Source organism: Eptatretus burgeri, chromosome 1, assembly GCF_056783735.1.
Source record: "Eptatretus burgeri isolate ZD-2024b chromosome 1, Ebu_testis_v1, whole genome shotgun sequence".
NCBI classification, from domain to species: Eukaryota; Metazoa; Chordata; class Myxini; order Myxiniformes; family Myxinidae; genus Eptatretus; species Eptatretus burgeri.
The window spans coordinates 23900119-23921688 of record NC_140961.1 but is presented as its reverse complement, the minus strand read 5'-3'; the positions used below and the strand labels follow the sequence as shown (position 1 = coordinate 23921688).

The 21570-nt window shown below is 40.5% G+C and overlaps 1 protein-coding gene across 5 annotated transcripts in view; it reads left to right on the top strand.

The window, feature by feature from the left end:
• KCTD9 (potassium channel tetramerization domain containing 9) overlaps nucleotides 1-21570 on the top strand; it is a 46180-nt gene that overhangs the window by 23731 nt on the left and 879 nt on the right. For all 5 annotated transcript variants that reach the window (XM_085875605.1, XM_085875595.1, XM_085875619.1 and 2 more), the window contains 4 exons: nucleotides 66-161; nucleotides 1406-1555; nucleotides 1672-1777; nucleotides 7081-7214. In XM_085875605.1, the coding sequence (XP_085731731.1) occupies nucleotides 66-161; nucleotides 1406-1555; nucleotides 1672-1777; nucleotides 7081-7214 (486 nt within the window). The remainder of the gene's footprint in view (nucleotides 1-65; nucleotides 162-1405; nucleotides 1556-1671; nucleotides 1778-7080; nucleotides 7215-21570) is intronic.

The window sequence follows — 21570 nt, the reverse complement described above, 5'->3', positions numbered from 1 at the left end:
GGAGAACCAAAAGATGGTTGAGGAAAACTATTGTGACTTCTGATTAAAATGGATGCTGCCTACAGGTGAATCGCCCTTCAGATGATCACACTCCTCTCACAAGAAAGGAGTTTGTACGCTTTCTTTTGTCCACACCCACGACATGCGAGCTTCGCTGTCAGGTTGGTCTCTTTCACAACATATGGTAACAACCTCACACCAGCTTGCTTTCATACTCCATTTGCATTTTGAGTAAAAGTACATTATAGATAAGCTAAAGAAGAGAAGCCAAAGGAAAAAAGCCAGCACTTGTGCTCCAAATATGTGAAAGAGGAGGTTTTGCAGGTTAAATTATACAGACCATTGTCTGACTGCCTTTAGTAAAAACATGAGTTTGGAGGTGGAATACCAAGAGTACCAGGAATCGACTTTTGGAGTCAGAGATCCTGTTAATGCTGTGAAAGGTTGACCTGTATTTCTCATTTTTGTGGATCCTGATGCACACACACACACACATTTAGTGTGATATGGGGGAGGAGTGGGGGATGGGGGTGGGTTGATCTACAACAGACATTATTGCACTATTCTTAATGCACATCAAGTGAGAAATGGGAATTCTCGATGGCATGTTACTGTCACGACAGATATAATTGCGTCCGCCACCAAAGGTGGACGAGGGCTATGTTTTCACCCCTGTCTGTCTGTTTGTGACCAGGATATCTCAAAACGTTGTGGACGGATTTGGACGAAACTATGTAGACAGGTTGGGGAGGTGATGAGGACAAAATTTTTGTTGATTCTGGTGAAGATCCGGATCCGAGAATGTTTTAAGTGATTCGTCATAATTGAGAGATGGGGCCAAAAACGATGTCTATCGGGATTTGATTTTGGTTAATGTCCGTAAACAGATTCGGCCTATCAGTGCGATGCAAAAACGTAAACTGTTCAGCCTGGCGGAGGTATGTGCTCTACCGAGTGTCGTAGTTGTTAATGTTATCATTTGTCATATGAAATACAAAAGGAAACATTGTTAAACTGCTCGAAGAACAGATGAACATGATATCGCTTTTTGTATTTTGTATTAATTACATTGAAGCAAAAGTTTGACTAAACCATAGACTGTCAAACTTTATGTTTTTATGGTTCCCTCCTTCCTGTTAAGGTGGGCACATTCATGATGCACACTGTATGCAGGGCACAAACATGATCCATATCTCAAACGCTGTTGCTTTCAGAAACATTGTAAACCTTCAGTGTATGGTATCTTTCTTATTCTCTACACCACTGAACCAACATCATTTGGTCGTTTTAATATTTTTCTCTCTTATTTTTATCCTGTCTTTCTTGAAATCGGTTTTTCTCCTCTTTTCCACCCCTTCTTTACAGTCTTGCTAATCATTGTGCTCCCCTCTTCTTCTCCTCTCAGGGACTTAACTTTGCAGATGCCGATCTTTCTCGCCTCGATCTTCGCTACATAAACTTCAAGATGGCCACACTGCATGGAGCCAACCTCAGCCAGTGCAATCTTGCTTCTGCCTCTCTGGAGAGAGCTGACCTTACTTGTGCCATTTTGGATGTATAGTTTCCCATTATATTTCTGTGATTTTGTACAAAGTAAGTTTTTGACCACTGTGGCAAAGCACCATATATCTCTCATCACAATAATGTGCTGTTTTATTATCCCCTTAACAGGGTGCAAACCTTCAAGGTGTGAAGATGCTTTGTGCCAATCTGGAAGGAGCATCTCTCAAAGGCTGTAACTTTGAAGAACCATCTGGCTTAAAGGCAAATTTAGAAGGTAGGACTGCATTTTTGAGAAGCTGTGTGCTGATGTCAACCCTCATGGGGGCTATAAAACATTAATCATTAAACCAGCCTATTTCAGTGCACTGCAGGATGAAGGCTTTCCTCAACTCGTACCAGCATTCTGGCACTCATTTTGCCAACATCAGAAGGATGACAGGCAGAATCACCCCCACCTGGTATTAATTCAACAGCAGAGTGGGATTTGAACTCAGGATTTTCAGATCCCAAGCCCACTACCCTAACCATTAAGCCAATACCAGGAATACAAAAACGATATATGGCACGATGTTTCAAAACGTTGTGGACAAGTTGTGACAATACTAGGTGGATGAATTGGGTAGGTGACAAGAACGAGCCGATTTAGATTTTAATTCAGGTCCGGATCCTTCCCAAATCTGGGTGATGGCCACACTGCATGTTACATCAAACTGGGTGTTTGAAATAATCCAGTTGTACCTTTGTTCCCAAGTCCTCACCTGGCCTTGCTTAAAAATAGGCTTCACACAAACTTACTCTACACTGTTTTAAAGTTAACACTCACTGCCTTATCGGTGTAAGTTTTACAAGACGACTTACTCTGACATTTTCCCTGTTGCAAGAGTAATCCAAGCTACTCGGCCACACAGTCCATGCCATTGTTACAGCAATATAGCTATGGACCCCGTTACGCGCGCGCGTCTCACACACACACACACACGCACACGCACACGCACACGCACGCACACACACCTGAGTAGAGTTTGAAACAGTAAAGGCCTAACCTTATGGAGCGTTGCCTTAAGCAGCTTTCTCTGACTGGAAGGGCCGAGTGGTGATTTAATTATGATAATTCCGAGACATGGCTATGATGATTGATCACCTGAGAGCTGATTGGTGTTTCGTCCGATTACAGGTGAGAGATGTAATTTGGCTCTTCGTATTTGTATGTTAATTGCGATCAGCTTTGCATGGGAGACGTTTAGCAGCTTCGGTGGTGCATGTTTCTATCTACGCCATCACTGATGATCCGCCAATAAGCACTGAAACTGCTATAATGGCTGATGGAGGCATGAATAACTGGGGTTCTCATGCGTGTGCTATGTTTAAATGCCTTCGGCTGTGGAGGAACTCGGATCAAGTTTGAAATAGCAAAGGGCTAACCTTGTGTTTGTTTTATTAGTTACTTTTTTCAGCCATCTGGTTAGAAGGGCTGACTGGTGATTGAATGATCGCGCGCACACACACACGCATACATGATCATTGGAGTAATGGGAATGATGAAGAACAACCAGAGAGAGATCTTAAAAACCATCCCTGGGAATATTACTACAAACGAACTGCAATTGGAAGCTGTCTGGGGCTCAGCGATGATCCAGAAATGAGCCCTCAGAACAAAAATTTGAAAACAAGAAAACATCACAGCTTGGTCCAGGAATTGTCATCCCTCACTGAAATATACACCACACACACATACACACACGGTTAATTATAAATAACTATAAAGCAGAGAAAATGTGCAAGACGATTCTTATAAACATTTCTGCTGTCATATTTGCAAGCATCCCCTTGTTTGTAATCATTTTACTCACAATTTAAACACAATCGAGAAAGTTGAGCAGGATAACAGTTCACATGCCTTTTCTTACAAGATATACAGTATATCATGTTGTATTTATCAAACACATTTAATGCAGATTGAGTAGCTGTGTTTGTGCCCCCTTTTGACGATTGACTGCAATGCTGTACCACTGCGTTTTCAGGTGAAGTTAGTTTGTTCATCACTTTTCAAATTCCGGTTCATAACAAGCTTCGAACAGCCCTTCGTTTGATGACAAACTCGACTGCTTCTTTTGTTTTTTGAGGGTACATAAAAGAACTAGCACAATCTGGTGACTGTTTTCAATTAATAATCGTTTACCTTTCTTTGGGATTGATGTTCTGAGGCCGTACCCTGTGGGCCATGTTTTCTCTACTCACAAACCACAAGTACTTGCCTCAGTACAAAGCAAGCCCCATTTTAATGGATAGGGTTCTATAGTGTCGCTTGAATTGAGCCTGGTGTTGGCGCAGTGGTTAGGACAGCGGCTTGGGATCCAAAAGGTCCTGAGTTCAAGCCCCGTTGGGCCACTGAATTAATACACCAGGGGGTTGACTCAGCCTGTCATCCTTCCGAGGTCGGCGAAATGAGTACCAGTGTACTGGGCCGGTGTATGCCCCGGTTAGAATAGGTGTACCATATCCCTGTGTTGTAAGAGGCGACCAGTGTTGCATCATCCGGCGTAAAACATGTGCCAAATCACTATGCGGATCATACGGATGATCCGCTGTGGCGACCCCGAACGGGAGCAGCCAAAAGAAGAAGAAGAAGAGAGAGTGTCGCTTGAATTGAGTTTTTGGGGGTTTTTTGTATTCAAATTTGAGGCTCGTGTAAGAGCTAATGTACTGAAACATATAACAAGGCAGGAGACGAGGGGTGGGAGAGGGAAGCACTAAACAGTGGGGACCAAAGACAATAGGATATCTGTGTAAGGGAGAGGGATGGGCCGAGGTACATGGGGTGAAGAAGATGGCACTACAGCAACATTCAGGAAGGGAAACGGAATTTGAAGGAGGTGGGTTTGGGGTGGATTAACGAGGGTAGAAAAGATCAATATTTTGGATGGGGAAGGATGTGAAATGGTGGTGAACAGCTGTTTTGAGTTGATAGAAATATAAGTATTCAAATTGTGAAACTAAACCAATTTTATTTCAATTTTTTTTTACTTTCTAGTCCAGACATAGTCCTGTCCAAAACTATTGTCACCCTTGCACTTTTTTCAAATAACTCACACTTTTCTCGAAAAATAAGTTGAAATTGACAAAAGTGTTTTGTCTCCACAATTCTTTATTTCACTGTTAATATGACAGGACCTTTGTTTTTGATTCAGAACTTAATATATCCTTTTAAATCAGAAAATAAAAAGAAATGGCATTGACTTATTGACACCTTCGATTTAATATTTCGTATCACAGCCCTTGGACAAAATAACTGCAGTCAAGCACTTCCTATAGCCATGAATGAGCTTCCTACATCTCTCTACTAGTAGTTTGGCGCACTCTTCTTGTGAAAACTGCTCCAGTTCGCCCAGCTTTGGAAGGCTGACTTTCCCCCAATTGCTGTTTTCAGATCTCCCCACAGGTGTTCAATGGGATTTAGATCTGGACTCATTGCTGGCCACTTCAGAACAGTCCAGCGTTTTGTGTTGAACCTTTCCTGGGTTATTTTTGAACTGTGGTCATTGTCCTGCTGCAATACCCATGCCCTTCGATGGAGACCCATCTTTCTGACACTGGGTTGAACATTGCGCTCCAAAAGACCTTGGTAATCTCCTGATTTCATGATGCCCATGCACACATTCAAGGCAGCACAGCAACCCCAAAACATCACTGAAGCTCCTCCATGTTTGACTGCAGGGAAGGTGTTCTTTTTCTTTGAAGGCTTCATTTTGTTTTCTGGAAACATCGAGATGATGTGCTTTACCAAAAAGCTCTAATTTGGTCTTATCTGTGTAATTTGGTAATTTGGACATTCTCCCAGAAGGATTTTGGCTTGTTCAGGTGTGTTTTTGCAAACTCCAATCAGGCTTTCTTATGTCTCTCTCAACAGTGGGGTCCTCCTGGGTCTCCTACCATAGAACCCACTTTCATTGAGTTGGCAACGAATGGTGCGAGTTGAAACTGTCATACCTTGTGTCTGAAGGTCAGCTTGAACATGTTTGGCAGTTGATTGAGGTGTTTTCTCCACCATTCGAACAATCCTTCGCTGCAATCTTCGATCAAGTTTTCTCTTGCGGCCACGTTAAGGAAGGTTGGCTGCAGTGCCGTGGGCCTTAAGCTTCCTGATAACATTGCGTACAGTGGACACAGGAACATCAAGATCTCTGGAGATGGACATGTAGCCTTGAGATTATCCATGTTTGGCTACAATCTTGTATCTGACCTCCTCAGACAATTCTCTGGTTTTCTTTATTTTCTCCATGCTCATTGTGGTGCACACAGTGACACAAAGCAGCACAATGACTCCTTTTCTCTATTCAAACTGGTTGAATGAGCAATTTTATATTGTAGGCACTTGCAACTCACCACAGGTGAGTTCATTTCCAAAATAAAGGAGAATCTCCTGCTTGAAATCTAATTATTTTTAATAATTTCAAAAAGGTGCCCAGAATATTGTCTGGTCCATTTTAGGATTTTTGTGTGGAATAATCCAAGATTTAGTAATTTTTTTCAGCTTTTTTTGTTTTGTTCCACTGCAAACCAAAGAAATACATATGTGGATACCAAAAGATTTTTTTTTTATTTCAACAATTTTCTGGAAGAAATGATGCAAGGGTGCCAATATTTTTGGCAACGATTGTAATGCTTACTTTGGAGACCTGTCATATCTGAGAAAAGCAATCCGTGAGACCTTTATTCTGCTCCACTTTATTCAATCCGAGTTTCAAACATAATTTGTCATTTGTCCACTTTATTACCTCTCACACGCGAAGTGAAAAGTGGGGTTAAGAAATTGGTTCGTGTCTATCTGTCTTTCTGTCTTATCAGTTTATGATCGAGGAACAACTATATACAAATCAAATGTTATATTTTGAACAAGAATCAGAAAACAAACCTGCCATTTCACAGTAATTTGGCTCTGAATCTGTCCTGATTGCACATGTGCAAAGAGGAATTTTTGCTCTGTCTACCTGTCTGGCAGTAAAATATAATTGAAAATCACTCTAAACAGTAAATTTATTGTTTTTAAGGATGTCATAAAGAACACAAATAATAGGCACGGATAACTCGTGGTAATATGCTAAGGAAGGTTGTGTAAGGTAATAGCCACTGCATCAGCGGTAAACTTCCGGAATTAATATTTTAGATGACCTTTACAATCTTTTTGTAAACTTAAATTGAATTATAAACTTGAACACTGCAGAACACAAATCGCCCTCTTATTGCTTCCAAGAACCTCCAGTTTCTCAGTACTTGGACATGTTAAATAAGGTGGTGTACAAGACTGCTTCAACAGCACTAAAGTTCCGGAATATTTTCAAACGAACTTTAAAATCATTATTTTATTTCAATTGAAGTGCTGCATATACCTGAACATTGTGTGGGGTAACATGTTCTATGAACTCTCTTGTTTATTTTGTAATGTATTTGTAATTTTTGTTTCGTTTTCCATGCAGTATTTCCCTGTGATTTTCTCTACATTCCTATTGAATTTGTACATGTTTATGTCCCCCCCCCCTTCCCTCTTTGTGTATTTGCTTTATATATCCTTTTTAACAGGAGCAAACCTGAAAGGAGTGGACCTGGAGGGTAGTCTCATGGCAGGAGTGAATCTGAGGGTGGCAACACTGAAGAATGCAAATCTCAAGCGCTGTGTCCTACGTGGTGCTACACTGGCTGGAGCTGATTTAGAGGTATTTGACACTTTGCTTACTTTTTAACTGTTCTTCAACTGCAATAAAGTTGGTTGCTTAAATATTTGGATCCTTCTTTCCTTGGTGCACATATAAACCTGATTTGTTCAAAAATATACGGCACCATGGCACAGACTCATCTTGCACCATGGCACAAACACTCGGCTTTAAATCGTCATGGCCTCCTCTTACCCATGCAAAGCAAAAATACCAATTTATTTTCTGGTAGGTTTTTTTTTTTGTCCACGTCTGCTTGACAACCTTTGTTGAAGAGAGGCACAGAGGGTTACAAAGGCTTTTGGGTAGCTATTTATCCAATGAGACCACATTGTGCTAATATGAAGAAACATTAACACATGTACTTTCAGCTCGGTCATTCACAAGATCTCGACTGGATCATTGACTATCCATGTAGACAACATACCCTGAGGTACTTCACGTCACATTTGGAGAATTTAGACTTTCTTTCTCGATTGGTTATTTTAATTATCAACAGTACCAGTTTCACATATCCTCCTCAGAGTCTTGCAGACACCTCCTGCTGTAATATGAAGTCTGGATGCAATCTGCCGCATGGAGTCCCTATACTCGCTAAATATTGTGGTTTTTTGCACTCTATCCAGTGCCATTCCAGTTAGGGTTTGTGTTCGAGTTTGGATTATTGAAGTTAGTGTTGGCGTTATTGGGGGTTTTGTTTTGGTTAGATTTTTTTTCTAAACAAGATCGAGACTCATAGAAGAGTAAGGTTAAATTGACAGTGGAGTAGCGGAGAAGCAATTGAGCACAACTAGCAAGGGAATAAACAAACAGGAAAGGACGAGAGAAAGGAGAGGAAACATTGACATCAGCAAGTGAAAGAGTTTGGTTAGGAAGAATTCATTAGGGGTAATAATGATCATGGGGCAGGATGGGAGATGACACAAGATGGCAGTGTACTGCCAGTTTGAAGCCCTGGAGAGAAGATTGGGAATGGAACAACCTCTATAATTATGGCTATTCAGTTTATTAGTATTGGGGTTGTTTGTGTTAGGGTTAGTGTTATTCAGGTTGTTGGGGTTAGTGTTGTTCGGGTTGGTGTTGTTCAGGTTGTTATGGTTAGTGTTATTCAGGTTGTTATGGTTAGTGTTATTCAGGTTGTTGGGGTTCATGTGATTCGTTTTTATAGTTGGTGTTATTCAGGTTATTAGGGTTCGTGTTGTTCAGGTTGTTGGGGTTCGTGTTATTCAGGTTGTTATAGTTAGTTTTATTCAGGTTGTCAGGGTTAGTGTTGTTCAGGTTGTCAGGGTTAGTGTTGTTAGGGTTAGTGTTATTCAGGTTGTTAGGATCGGTGTTATTCAGGTTGTTATGGTTGGTGTTGTTCAGGTTATTTGGGTTAGTGTTATTCAGGTTGTTAGGGTTAGTGTTATTCAGGTTGTTAGGGTTAGTGTTATTCAGGTTGTTAGGGTGAGTGTAATTCAGGTTCTTCGGGTTAGTGTTATTCAGGTTCTTCGGGTTAGTGTTATTCAGGTTCTTCGGGTTAGTGTTATTCAGGTTGTTATGGTTAGTGTTATTCAGGTTGTTAGCGTTAGTGTTATTCAGGTTGGTAGGGTTAGTGTTATTCACGTTGTTGGGGTTAGTGTTGTTCAGGTTGTTCGGGTTAGTGTTATTCAGGTTGTTGGGGTTAGTGCTGTTCAGGTTATTTGGGTTAGTGTTGTTCAGGTTCGTGTTATTCGTTGTTATGGTTAGTGTTATTCAGGTTCTGGTTAGTGTTATTCAGGTTGTTCGGGTTAGTGTTATTCAGGTTGGTAGGGTTAGTGTTGTTCAGGTTATTTGGGGTAGTGTTATTCAGGTTGTTAGGGTTAGTGTTGTTCAGGTTGTTAGGGTTAGTGTTATTCAGGTTGTTATTGTTAGTGTTATTCAGGTTGTTATGGTTGGTGTTCAGGTTATTTGGGTTCGTGTTTTTCAGGTTGTTAGGGTTAGTGTTATTCAGGTTGGTCGGGTTAGTGTTATTCAGGTTGGTCGGGTTAGTGTTATTCAGGTTGTTGGGGTTAGTGTTGTTCAGGTTATTTGGGTTAGTGTTTTTCAGGTTGTTAGGGTTAGTGTTATTCAGGTTGGTCGGGTTAGTGTTATTCAGGTTGGTCGGGTTAGTGTTATTCAGGTTGTTGGGGTTAGTGTTGTTCAGGTTATTTGGGTTAGTGTAGTTCAGGTTCGTGTTATTCGTTGTTATGTTTTGTGTTATTCAGGTTATGGTTAGTGTTATTCAGGTTGTTAGGGTTAGTGTTATTCAGGTTCTTCGGGTTAGTGTTATTCAGGTTGTTATGGTTAGTGTTATTCAGGTTGTTCGGCTTAGTGTAATTCATTGTTTTGGTTGGTGTTATTCAGGTTGTTATGGTTGGTGTTATTCAGGTTGTTAGGCTTAGTGTTATTCTTTGCTTTGGTTGGTGTTATTGAGGTTGGTGTTATTCAGGTTGTTGGGCTTAGTGTTATTCGTTGTTTTGGTTAGTGTTATTCAGGTTGTTCGGCTTAGTGTTATTCAGGTTGTTCGGCTTAGTGTTATTCAGGTTGTTAGGGTTAGTGTTATTCAGGTTGTTATGGTTGGTGTTATTCAGGTTGTTATGGTTAGTGTTATTCAGGTTGTTGGGGTTCATGTTATTCGTTTTTATAGTTGGTGTTATTCAGGTTGTTGCGATTCGTGTTGTTCAGGTTGTTGGGGTTCGTGTTGTTCAGGTTGTTATAGTTAGTTTTATTCAGGTTGTCAGGGTTAGTGTTGTTCAGGTTGTCAGGGTTAGTGTTGTTCAGGTTGTTTGGGTTAGTGTTATTCAGGTTGTTAGGATCGGTGTTATTCAGGTTGTTATGGTTAGTGTTGTTCAGGTTATTTGGGTTAGTGTTATTCAGGTTGTTAGGGTTAGTGTTGTTCAGGTTGTTAGGGTTAGTGTTATTCAGGTTGTTAGGATCGGTGTTATTCAGGTTGTTATGGTTGGTGTTCAGGTTATTTGAGTTAGTGTTATTCAGGTTGTTCGGGTTCGTATTATTCATTGTTATGGTTAGTGTTATTCAAGTTGTTAGGGTTAGTGTTATTCAGGTTTGTAGGGTTGGTGTTATTCAGGTTGTTGGGGTTAGTGTTGTTCAGGTTATTTGAGTTCGTGTTATTCGTTGTTATGGTTAGTGTTATTCGTTGTTATGGTTAGTGTTATTCAGGTTGTTAGGGTTAGTGTTATTCAGGTTGTTAGGGTTAGTTGTTATTCAGATTCTTCGGGTTAGTGTTATTCAGGTTGTTAGGGTTAGTGTTATTCAGGTTGGTAGGGTTAGTGTTATTCAGGTTGTTATGGTTGTTGTTATTCAGGTTGTTAGGCTAAGTGTTATTCATTGTTTTGGTTGGTGTTTTTCAGGTTGTTCTGGCTGGTGTTATTCAGGTGGTTAGGCTTAGTGTTATTCGTTGTTTTGGTTGGTGTTACTGAGGTTGGCGCTATTCAGGTTGTTAGGCTTAGTGTTATTCGTTGTTTTGGTTAGTGTTATTCAGGTTGTTCGGCTTAGTGTTATTCAGATTGTTAGGGTTCGTGTTATTCAGGTTGTTATGGTTGGTGTGATTCGTTGTTTTGGTTAGTGTTATTCAGGTTGTTAGGCTTAGTGTTATTCAGGTTGTTATGGTTAGCATTATTCAGGTTGTTTGGGTTAGTGTTATTCAGGTTGTTAGGGTTAGTGTTATTCAGGTTGTTCGGGTTAGTGTTGTTCAGGTTGTCAGGGTTAGTGTTATTCAAGTTGTTAGGATCGGTGTTATTCAGGTTGTTATGGTTGGTGTTGTTCAGGTTATTTGGGCTAGTGTTATTCAGGTTGTTCGGGTTCGTGTTATTCATTGTTATGGTTAGTGTTATTCAGCTTGTTAGGGTCAGTGTTATTCAGGTTGGTAGGGTTAGTGTTATTCAGGTTGCTGGGGTTAGTGTTGTTCAGGTTATTTGGGTTGGTGTTGTTCAGGTTCGTGTTATTCGTTGTTATGGTTAGTGTTATTCAGGTTATGGTTAGTGTTATTCAGGTTGTTCGGGCTAATGTTTTTCAGGTTGTTTGGGTTAGTGTTATTCAGGTTGTTCGGGTTAGTGTTATTCAGGTTGTTAGGGTTAGTGTTATTCAGGTTCTTCGGGTTAGTGTTATTCAGGTTGTTATTGTTAGTGTTATTCAGGTTGTTATGGTTAGTGTTATTAAGGTTGTTAGGCTTAGTGTTATTCATTGTTTTGCTTGGTGTTGTTCAGGTTGTTATGGTTGGTGTTATTCAGGTTGTTAGGCTTAGTGTTATTCTTTGTTTTGGTTGGTGTTATTGAGGTTGGTGTTATTCAGGTTGTTGGGCTGAGTGTTATTCGTTGTTTTGGTTAGTGTTATTCAGGTTGTTAGGCTTAGTGTTATTCAGGTTATTAGGCTTAGTGTTATTCAGGTTGTTCGGCTTAGTGTTATTCAGGTTGTTCGGCTTAGTGTTATTCAGGTTGTTAGGGTTAGTGTTATTCAGGTTGTTAGGGTTGGTGTTATTGAGGTTGTTATGGTTGGTGTTATTCAGGTTGTCTCGGCTTCGTGTTATTCGTTGTTTTGGTTGGTGTTATTCAGGTTGTTATGGTTGGTGTTATTCAGGTTGTTAGGCTTCGTGTGATTCGTTGTTTTGGTTAGTGTTCTTCAGGTTGTTCGGCTTAGTGTTATTCAGGTTGTTATGGTTAGCGTTATTCAGGTTGTTTGGGTTAGTGTTATTCAGGTTGTTAGGGTTAGTGTTATTCAGGTTGTTAGGGTTAGTGTTATTCAGGTTGCTAGCGCTAGTGTTATTCAGGCTGTTAGGGTTAGTGTTTTTCAGGTTGTTAGGGTTAGTATTATTCAGGTTGTTCGGGTTAGTGTTATTCAGGTTGTTTGGGTTAGTGTTATTCACGTTGTTTGGGTTAGTGTTATTCAGGTTGTTGGGGTTGGTGGTATTCAGGTTGTTGGGGTTGGCTTTATTCAGGTTGTTAGGGTTAGCGTTATTCAGGTTGTTAGGGTTAGCGTTATTCAGGTTGTTGGGGTTGGCTTTATTCAGGTTGTTAGGGTTAGCGTTATTCAGGTTGTTTGGGTTAGTGTTATTCAGGTTTTTGGGGTTAGTGTTGTTCGGGTTGGTGTTGTTCAGGTTGTTATGGTTAGTGTTATTCAGGTTGTTATGGTTCATGTGATTCGTTTTTATAGTTGGTGTTATTCAGGTTATTAGGGTTCGTGTTGTTCAGGTTGTTGGGGTTCGTGTTATTCAGGTTGTTATAGTTAGTTTTATTCAGGTTGTCAGGGTTAGTGTTGTTCAGGTTGTCAGGGTTAGTGTTGTTAGGGTTAGTGTTATTCAGGTTGTTAGGATCGGTGTTATTCAGGTTGTTATGGTTGGTGTTGTTCAGCTTATTTGGGTTCGTGTTATTCATTGTTATGGTTAGTGTTATTCAGGTTGGTAGGGTTAGTGTTATTCAGGTTGTTGGGGTTCGTGTTGTGCAGGTTAATTTGGATGGTGTTGTTCAGGTTCGTGTTATTCGTTGTTATGGTTCGTGTTATTCAGGTTATGGTTAGTGTTATTCAGGTAGTTCGAGCTCATGTTATTCAGGTTGTTAGGGTTAGTGTTATTCAGCTTCTTTGGGTTGGTGTTATTCAGGTTCTTCGGGCTAGTGTTATTCAGGTTGTTATGGTTAGTGTTATGGTTGTTGTTATTCAGGTTGTTCGGCTTAGTGTTATTCATTGTTTTGGTTGGTGTTATTCAGGTTGTTATGGTTGGTGTTGTTCAGGTTGTTAGGCTTAGTGTTATTCGGTGTTTTGGTTGGTGTTATTGAGGTTGGTGTTATTCAGGTTGTTAGGCTTAGTGTTATTCGTTGTTTTGGTTAGTGTTATTCAGGTTGTTCGGCTTAGTGTTATTCAGATTGTTAGGGTTAGTGTTATTCAGGTTGTTATGGTTGGTGTTATTCAGGTTGTTAGGCTGAGGATGATTCGTTGTTTTGGTTAGTGTTATTCAGGTTGTTAGGCTTTGTGTTATTCAGGTTGTTATGGTTAGCGTTATTCAGGTTGTTTGGGTTAGTGTTATTCAGGTTGTTAGGGTTAGTGTTGTTCAGGTTGTCAGGGATAGTGTTATTCAGGTTGTTAGGATCGGTGTTATTCAGGTTGTTATGGTTGGTGTTGTTCAGGTTATTTGGGTTGGTGTTATTCAGGTTGTTAGGGTTAGTGTTATTCAGGTTGTTAGGGTTAGTGTTATTCAGGTTGTTAGGGTGAGTGTAATTCAGGTTCTTCGGGTTAGTGTTATTCAGGTTCTTCGGGTTAGTGTTATTCAGGTTCTTCGGGTTAGTGTTATTCAGGTTGTTATGGTTAGTGTTATTCAGGTTGTTAGCGTTAGTGTTATTCAGGTTGGTAGGGTTAGTGTTATTCACGTTGTTGGGGTTAGTGTTGTTCAGGTTGTTAGGGTTAGTGTTATTCAGGTTGTTGGGGTTAGTGCTGTTCAGGTTATTTGGGTTAGTGTTGTTCAGGTTCGTGTTATTCGTTGTTATGGTTAGTGTTATTCATGTTCTGGTTAGTGTTATTCAGGTTGTGAGGGTTAGTGTTATTCAGGTTGTTTGGGTTAGTGTTGTTCAGGTTGTCAGGGTTAGTGTTATTCAGGTTGTTAGGATCGGTGTTATTCAGGTTTTTATGGTTGGTGTTGTTCAGGTTATTTGGGTTAGTGTTATTCAGGTTGTTAGGGTTAGTGTTATTCAGGTTGTTAGGGTTAGTGTTATTCAGGTTGTTAGGGTTAGTGTTATTCAGGTTCTTCGGGTTAGTGTTATTCAGGTTCTTCGGGCTAGTGGTATTCAGGTTCTTCGGGTTAGTGTTATTCAGGTTCTTCGGGTTAGTGTTATTCAGGTTCTTCGGGTTAGTGTTATTCAGGTTGTTATGGTTAGTGTTATTCAGGTTGTTAGGGTTAGTGTTGTTCAGGTTATTTGGGTTAGTGTAGTTCAGGTTCGTGTTATTCGTTGTTATGTTTTGTGTTATTCAGGTTATGGTTAGTGTTATTCAGGTTCTTCGGGTTAGTGTTATTCAGGTTCTTCGGGTTAGTGTTATTCAGGTTCTCGGGTTAGTGTTATTCAGGTTCTTCGGGTTAGTGTTATTCAGGTTGTTATGGTTAGTGTTATTCAGGTTGTTAGGCTTAGTGTAATTCATTGTTTTGGTTGGTGTTATTCAGGTTGTTATGGTTGGTGTTATTCAGGTTGTTATGGTTGGTGTTATTCAGGTTGTTAGGCTTAGTGTTATTCTTTGTTTTGGTTGGTGTTATTGAGGTTGGTGTTATTCAGGTTGTTGGGGTTAGTGTTGTTCAGGTTATTTGGGTTAGTGTTGTTCAGGTTGTTAGGGTTAGTGTTGTTCAGGTTGTTAGGGTTAGTGTTATTCAGGTTGTTAGGATCGGTGTTATTCAGGTTGTTATGGTTGGTGTTCAGGTTATTTGGGTTAGTGTTATTCAGGTTGTTCGGGTTAGTGTTATTCAGGTTGGTAGGGTTAGTGTTGTTCAGGTTATTTGGGGTAGTGTTATTCAGGTTGTTAGGGTTAGTGTTGTTCAGGTTGTTAGGGTTAGTGTTATTCAGGTTGTTATTGTTAGTGTTATTCAGGTTGTTATGGTTGGTGTTCAGGTTATTTGGGTTCGTGTTTTTCAGGTTGTTAGGGTTAGTGTTATTCAGGTTGGTCGGGTTAGTGTTATTCAGGTTGGTCGGGTTAGTGTTATTCAGGTTGTTGGGGTTAGTGTTGTTCAGGTTATTTGGGTTAGTGTTTTTCAGGTTGTTAGGGTTAGTGTTATTCAGGTTGGTCGGGTTAGTGTTATTCAGGTTGGTCGGGTTAGTGTTATTCAGGTTGTTGGGGTTAGTGTTGTTCAGGTTATTTGGGTTAGTGTGGTTCAGGTTCGTGTTATTCGTTGTTATGTTTTGTGTTATTCAGGTTATGGTTAGTGTTATTCAGGTTGTTAGGGTTAGTGTTATTCAGGTTCTTCGGGTTAGTGTTATTCAGGTTGTTATGGTTAGTGTTATTCAGGTTGTTCGGCTGAGTGTAATTCATTGTTTTGGTTGGTGTTATTCAGGTTGTTATGGTTGGTGTTATTCAGGTTGTTAGGCTTAGTGTTATTCTTTGCTTTGGTTGGTGTTATTGAGGTTGGTGTTATTCAGGTTGTTGGGCTTAGTGTTATTCGTTGTTTTGGTTAGTGTTATTCAGGTTGTTCGGCTTAGTGTTATTCAGGTTGTTCGGCTTAGTGTTATTCAGGTTGTTTGGGTTAGTGTTATTCAGGTTGTTATGGTTGGTGTTATTCAGGTTGTTATGGTTAGTGTTATTCAGGTTGTTGGGGTTCATGTTATTCGTTTTTATAGTTGGTGTTATTCAGGTTGTTGCGATTCGTGTTGTTCAGGTTGTTGGGGTTCGTGTTGTTCAGGTTGTTATAGTTAGTTTTATTCAGGTTGTCAGGGTTAGTGTTGTTCAGGTTGTTTGGGTTAGTGTTATTCAGGTTGTTAGGATCGGAGTTATTCAGGTTGTTATGGTTAGTGTTGTTCAGGTTATTTGGGTTAGTGTTATTCAGGTTGTTAGGGCTAGTGTTGTTCACGTTGTTAGGGTTAGTGCTATTCAGGTTGTTAGGATCGGTGTTATTCAGGTTGTTATGGTTGGTGTTCAGGTTATTTGAGTTAGTGTTATTCAGGTTGTTCGGGTTCGTATTATTCATTGTTATGGTTAGTGTTATTCAAGTTGTTAGGGTTAGTGTTATTCAGGTTTGTAGGGTTGGTGTTATTCAGGTTGTGGGGGGTAGTGCTGTTCAGGTTATTTGGGTTCGTGTTATTCGTTGTTATGGTTAGTGTTATTCAGGTTGTTAGGGTTAGTGTTATTCAGGTTGTTAGGGTTAGTGTTATTCAGGTTGTTAGGGTTAGTGTTATTCAGGTTCTTCGGGTTAGTGTTATTCAGGTTGTTAGGGTTAGTGTTATTCAGGTTGGTAGGGTTAGTGTTATTCAGGTTGTTATGGTTGTTGTTATTCAGGTTGTTAGGCTAAGTGTTATTCATTGTTTTGGTTGGTGTTTTTCAGGTTGTTCTGGTTGGTGTTATTCAGGTGGTTAGGCTTAGTGTTATTCGTTGTTTTGGTTGGTGTTATTGAGGTTGGTGTTATTCAGGTTGTTAGGCTTAGTGTTATTCGTTGTTTTGGTTAGTGTTATTCAGGTTGTTCGGCTTAGTGTTATTCAGATTGTTAGGGTTCGTGTTATTCAGGTTGTTATGGTTGGTGTGATTCGTTGTTTTGGTTAGTGTTATTCGGGTTGTTAGGCTTAGTGTTATTCAGGTTGTTATGGTTAGCGTTATTCAGGTTGTTTGGGTTAGTGTTATTCAGGTTGTTAGGGTTAGTGTTATTCAGGTTGTTCGGGTTAGTGTTGTTCAGGTTGTCAGGGTTAGTGTTATTCAAGTTGTTAGGATCGGTGTTATTCAGGTTGTTATGGTTGGTGTTGTTCAGGTTATTTGGGCTCGTGTTATTCAGGTTGTTCGGGTTCGTGTTATTCATTGTTATGGTTAGTGTTATTCAGGTTGTTAGGGTTAGTGTTATTCAGGTTGGTAGGGTTAGTGTTATTCAGGTTGCTGGGGTTAGTGTTGTTCAGGTTATTTGGGTTGGTGTTGTTCAGGTTCGTGTTATTCGTTGTTATGGTTAGTGTTATTCAGGTTATGGTTAGTGTTATTCAGGTTGTTCGGGCTAATGTTATTCAGGTTGTTTGGGTTAGTGTTATTCAGGTTGTTCGGGTTAGTGTTATTCAGGTTGTTAGGGTTAGTGTTATTCAGGTTCTTCGGGTTAGTGTTATTCAGGTTGTTATTGTTAGTGTTATTCAGGTTGTTATGGTTAGTGTTATTAAGGTTGTTAGGCTTAGTGTTATTCATTGTTTTGCTTGGTGTTGTTCAGGTTGTTATGGTTGGTGTTATTCAGGTTGTTAGGCTTAGTGTTATTCTTTGTTTTGGTTGGTGTTATTGAGGTTGGTGTTATTCAGGTTGTTGGGCTGAGTGTTATTCGTTGTTTTGGTTAGTGTTATTCAGGTTGTTAGGCTTAGTGTTATTCAGGTTATTAGGCTTAGTGTTATTCAGGTTGTTCGGCTTAGTGTTATTCAGGTTGTTCAGCTTAGTGTTATTCAGGTTGTTAGGGTTAGTGTTATTCAGGTTGTTAGGGTTGGTGTTATTCAGGTTGTTATGGTTGGTGTTATTCAGGTTGTTCGGCTTCGTGTTATTCGTTGTTTTGGTTGGTGTTATTCAGGTTGTTATGGTTGGTGTTATTCAGGTTGTTAGGCTTCGTGTGATTCGTTGTTTTGGTTAGTGTTCTTCAGGTTGTTCGGCTTAGTGTTATTCAGGTTGTTATGGTTAGCGTTATTCAGGTTGTTTGGGTTAGTGTTATTCAGGTTGTTAGGGTTAGTGTTATTCAGGTTGTTAGGGTTAGTGTTATTCAGGTTGTTAGGGTTAGTGTTATTCAGGTTGTTAGGGTTAGTGTTATTCAGGTTGTTAGGGTTAGTGTTATTCAGGTTGTTTGGGTTAGTGTTATTCAGGTTGTTTGGGTTAGTGTTATTCAGGTTGTTGGGGTTGGTGTTATTCAGGTTGTTGGGGTTGGCTTTATTCAGGTTGTTAGGGTTAGCGTTATTCAGGTTGTTTGGGTTAGCGTTATTCAGGTTGTTTGGGTTAGTGTTATACAGGTTGTTTGGGTTAGAGTTATTCAGGTTGTTAAGGTTAGTGTTGTTCAGGTTGTTGGGGTTGGTTTTATTCAGGTTGTTAGGGTTAGTGTTATTCAGGTTGTTATGGTTGGTGCTATTCAGGTTGTTAGGCTTAGTGTTATTCGTTGTTTTGGTTGGTGTTATTCAGGTTGTAATGGTTGGTGTTATTCAGGTTGTTCGTTTTAGTGTTATTCGTTGTTTTGGTTGGTGTTATTCAGGTTGTTGTTATTCAGGTTTTTAGGCTTAGTGTTATTCGTTGTTTTGGTTGGTATTATTCACGTTGTTAGGGTTTGTGTTATTCATTGTTAGGGTTATGGTTAAAAAGTGGTTCTTTCTGGCAAAGATGAAATTATGATTCACAAGAGGGGTTTTTTAACCCTGGGGCAATCTTTTTTGGGTCTCCTTGAACTGCCTAGTTTGATGGTGCTTTGTCAGTGTTCTCGAAATGATACTGTGATGAACATTGCACTTGGAAGCTCTTAGGGTTCATCTCCCTTCAACCATCCCAATGGCATGAGCTAATTTCTTGCACGTTTAGTAATGCTGAGCCACTCCTAAACTGACTCAAATACCACTTGGTTGGCCAATTTATAGAGGGTATTGACATGGGTCATGTGCAGACATGCACATAGATCCTGTGGGAGATGTAATTAGCCTGTGAATTTCCAAGAACGCTTCGTTCAGAGCTGCGTTGCAGGATGTATGAATGAAGCTGGTGATTGCTGCAAATAGTATATAAATGCTTCGTGGGAATTTGATCAATGTTAGGGTTACTATTCTTGACTTGGTACGTTGACTTGCTTCTCCCACTGATAGGACGGTTCTGCATCCAGACCTGAACCAACATCTAATCGGCTTCTCGTCACCTAACCAGCTCATCCACATCGATTTTTCAAAACATGTCCACAACGTTTTCAGATATTGTGCTATATGTCGGTTTGGCCCAACATCTCAATGGTGAAGAATCACTTTAAAAATTGTCCAATCCATATCTTTACTAAAATCTAATCAATTTGTCCTAGTCACACACCCAACCTGTCCATAAAGTTTCGTCTGAATCCGTCCACAACTTTTTGAGATATCCTCCTGACAGACAAACAGACATATACAGGCGGGGGTGGAAACACAACCTCCATCCACCTTTGGTGGTGGATGTGAAAATGTAATGTTCATTTTACACCACTTGGCAACATCGTGCGCGAGAAGTAAAACCAACACACCATCCACGTGATTAGAAATACCGATTAAACTTCTCTTGATTGTTTTAGTACTTGTGCCCTGATTGTAGATGATGATGTATATGTTGTACCCAAATACATCAAACCATGTCACATGGTCTTTAAAACCTGTGTGTGTTGTTTCAATGAAAATAAAATAAAATTATACATCGTTCATCTCTTGGTTACAATTTATAAATTTGCTTAATCTCTTATGCATGTTTGGTTTATTATTTTGGTGTACGTGAAGCTGTGGTTTTCTTCATGTTTGCATCAGGCTGGTCGTAATGCTCACTGCTGTCTCAATAGTATGCTTATTACAGATTATTGACATTGCATGAATTTTCTGTCCACTTTCTCATCAATTGATGGGTGGGTGCACTTTATATGTGTTTTCATTAATAGCATTTGTCATCGTAAGCGACATCCAATATGCCTTGTCATGTTGAATGGTTTAAATAATGAATATGTTTGAGTCTGTTCATCCTTGCAACACAAAATTGTACTATTTTCCAATGTTAAACAAGTATGTACGTACAGGGTGTCCCAAAAGTCACTGTGCACTTCAACATATTGTTACGGATCAAGGGTTCAAGACTCACCATGAGGGGAAACGCTCAAGTTCCTCCTGAACACCCGGTCTTGAGGCTACCAAGCATGGATAACTGCATACTCTGGCGGGTCGTTTAGCAACCACGAACACCGATTGGTTATTGCCAATCCTGGCAGGGTTTCACTACTTCACATGGTACCTTACCTGTGGACGGCCGCACCAAGGGGGGGTCTTGTGCCCTCAATGCGTACTTGCGTGAAACCTATCATATCAGGTATAGCGGAGTAGAGCTACCAACTATACATTGGCTAACAAGAGCCATTCAGTGGGGTAAAACTTCCTGGTTAACACTGCGTGTGGACTACGCTGGACCAATGGAGAAAAAGACACGATGAACTGGGTACATTCACAATTATAGCAATTTATTTATAAAGTGAGAGTGAGGAAAGGCATGTGGAACAGACAATGAACAAAGGTTTTAATGCACAGGAATATGTACAGCAGGGAAAAGCAAGAATTTGTGGGGTGTGGCAAAAGAAATGCAAGTATTTACAAAAGAGGTCACAGTGCAGAGCTAAGCCGATCTCATACTACAATCTTCACTTGTATTAACATTACAGGCACCATCAGACAAATACTCGAGGACATTAGAAAGCAAGAAAGAGAGAGGAAGTTTGAGGTGTTTGCGACCTCTCTTGTACCTGGCGCAGCCCATGCTTCCCAGTCGCTGAGGAGGGGAGGAAAACTGAGGGTGGCAAAGTTGCGTGCATGGTCAGAGGAGATGCGTGGTGATCGGCGGTGTAATGCAGAAAGGAAGGTGGAAAGACGTGGATCAGGGGGTTGGAAATAGAGCAAAGAACGTGTTAGAGGATAGACTTAATCGTGAGTGAAAGAAGTCTGTTTGTGTAAGTTTTTAACGAACAAAGGCGGCACTCAGTCTGATGTCTCCGACTCACAGGTGGACTCTGTTCCATTCCGTTCCACTGCTTCATGACCTAAGGAACAAGAGTGGGTGGGGCAGACGAGAGAGAGAAGAGCGGGCGTGCCAGACGAGAGAGAGAAGAGCGGACGTGCCAGAGGAGAGAGAGAAGAGCGGGCGGGCCAGAGGAGAGAGAGAAGAGCGGGCGGGCCAGATGAGAGAGAGAGAGAGAGAGAGAGAAGAGAGAGAAGAGAGAGAAGAGAGAGAAGAGAGAGAAGAGAGAGAAGAGAGAGAAGAGCGGGCAGGCCAGACGAGAGAGAGCGTAGAGTGGGCGGGCCAGAGAGCGGAGCCCTCTTTTATAATCCCCCCCAGCGGGGTCGGTCATTTTCTGCAAAGACAAGTACTTCATCCATAACTTCAATGGGAAGTCTGAAACTGTCAGTTTGGAGTTTAGACAGACTTAACCTTTCATTAGTCTGCTGTGTCATTCAAACATGGTTGGTCTGGTGGGGTGTATACACACCCCAATGCGAAAATGCATATAATGTTACTATTTATTTTTTAATGTAAAAAAATGCAGGGTGCCAAAACACCCCATGGGACTAACGAAGGGTTAAGGCTGCCTGGCGCCTGCACAGATAAAGGGTCTGATGCAACAGAACAAACTTCAGCTACATCGACTCCCACTTCCTGAGTTCAGACCCATCAACATCTGCATCAGCCCCTTTGCCATCGACAACTCTATCACAATATCGTTGACTTTCTCATCTGATAAATAACACTGAAGGTCTGCCAGGCCGTGAGGTGCCGCAACTGAACTAATATTACGGAATATGGAAATTAACTCCCATACAGTGTTACGATGTGTAACATCATTGTCAGGAAACATTTCTGCAAACTTCTATATATTCACGTGCACTAAGATTCACAAGTTCCACCAAAAAGTAAAACAACTCGTGCCTCACATGGCAAAACCATCTTAAAACCGAATCCACTT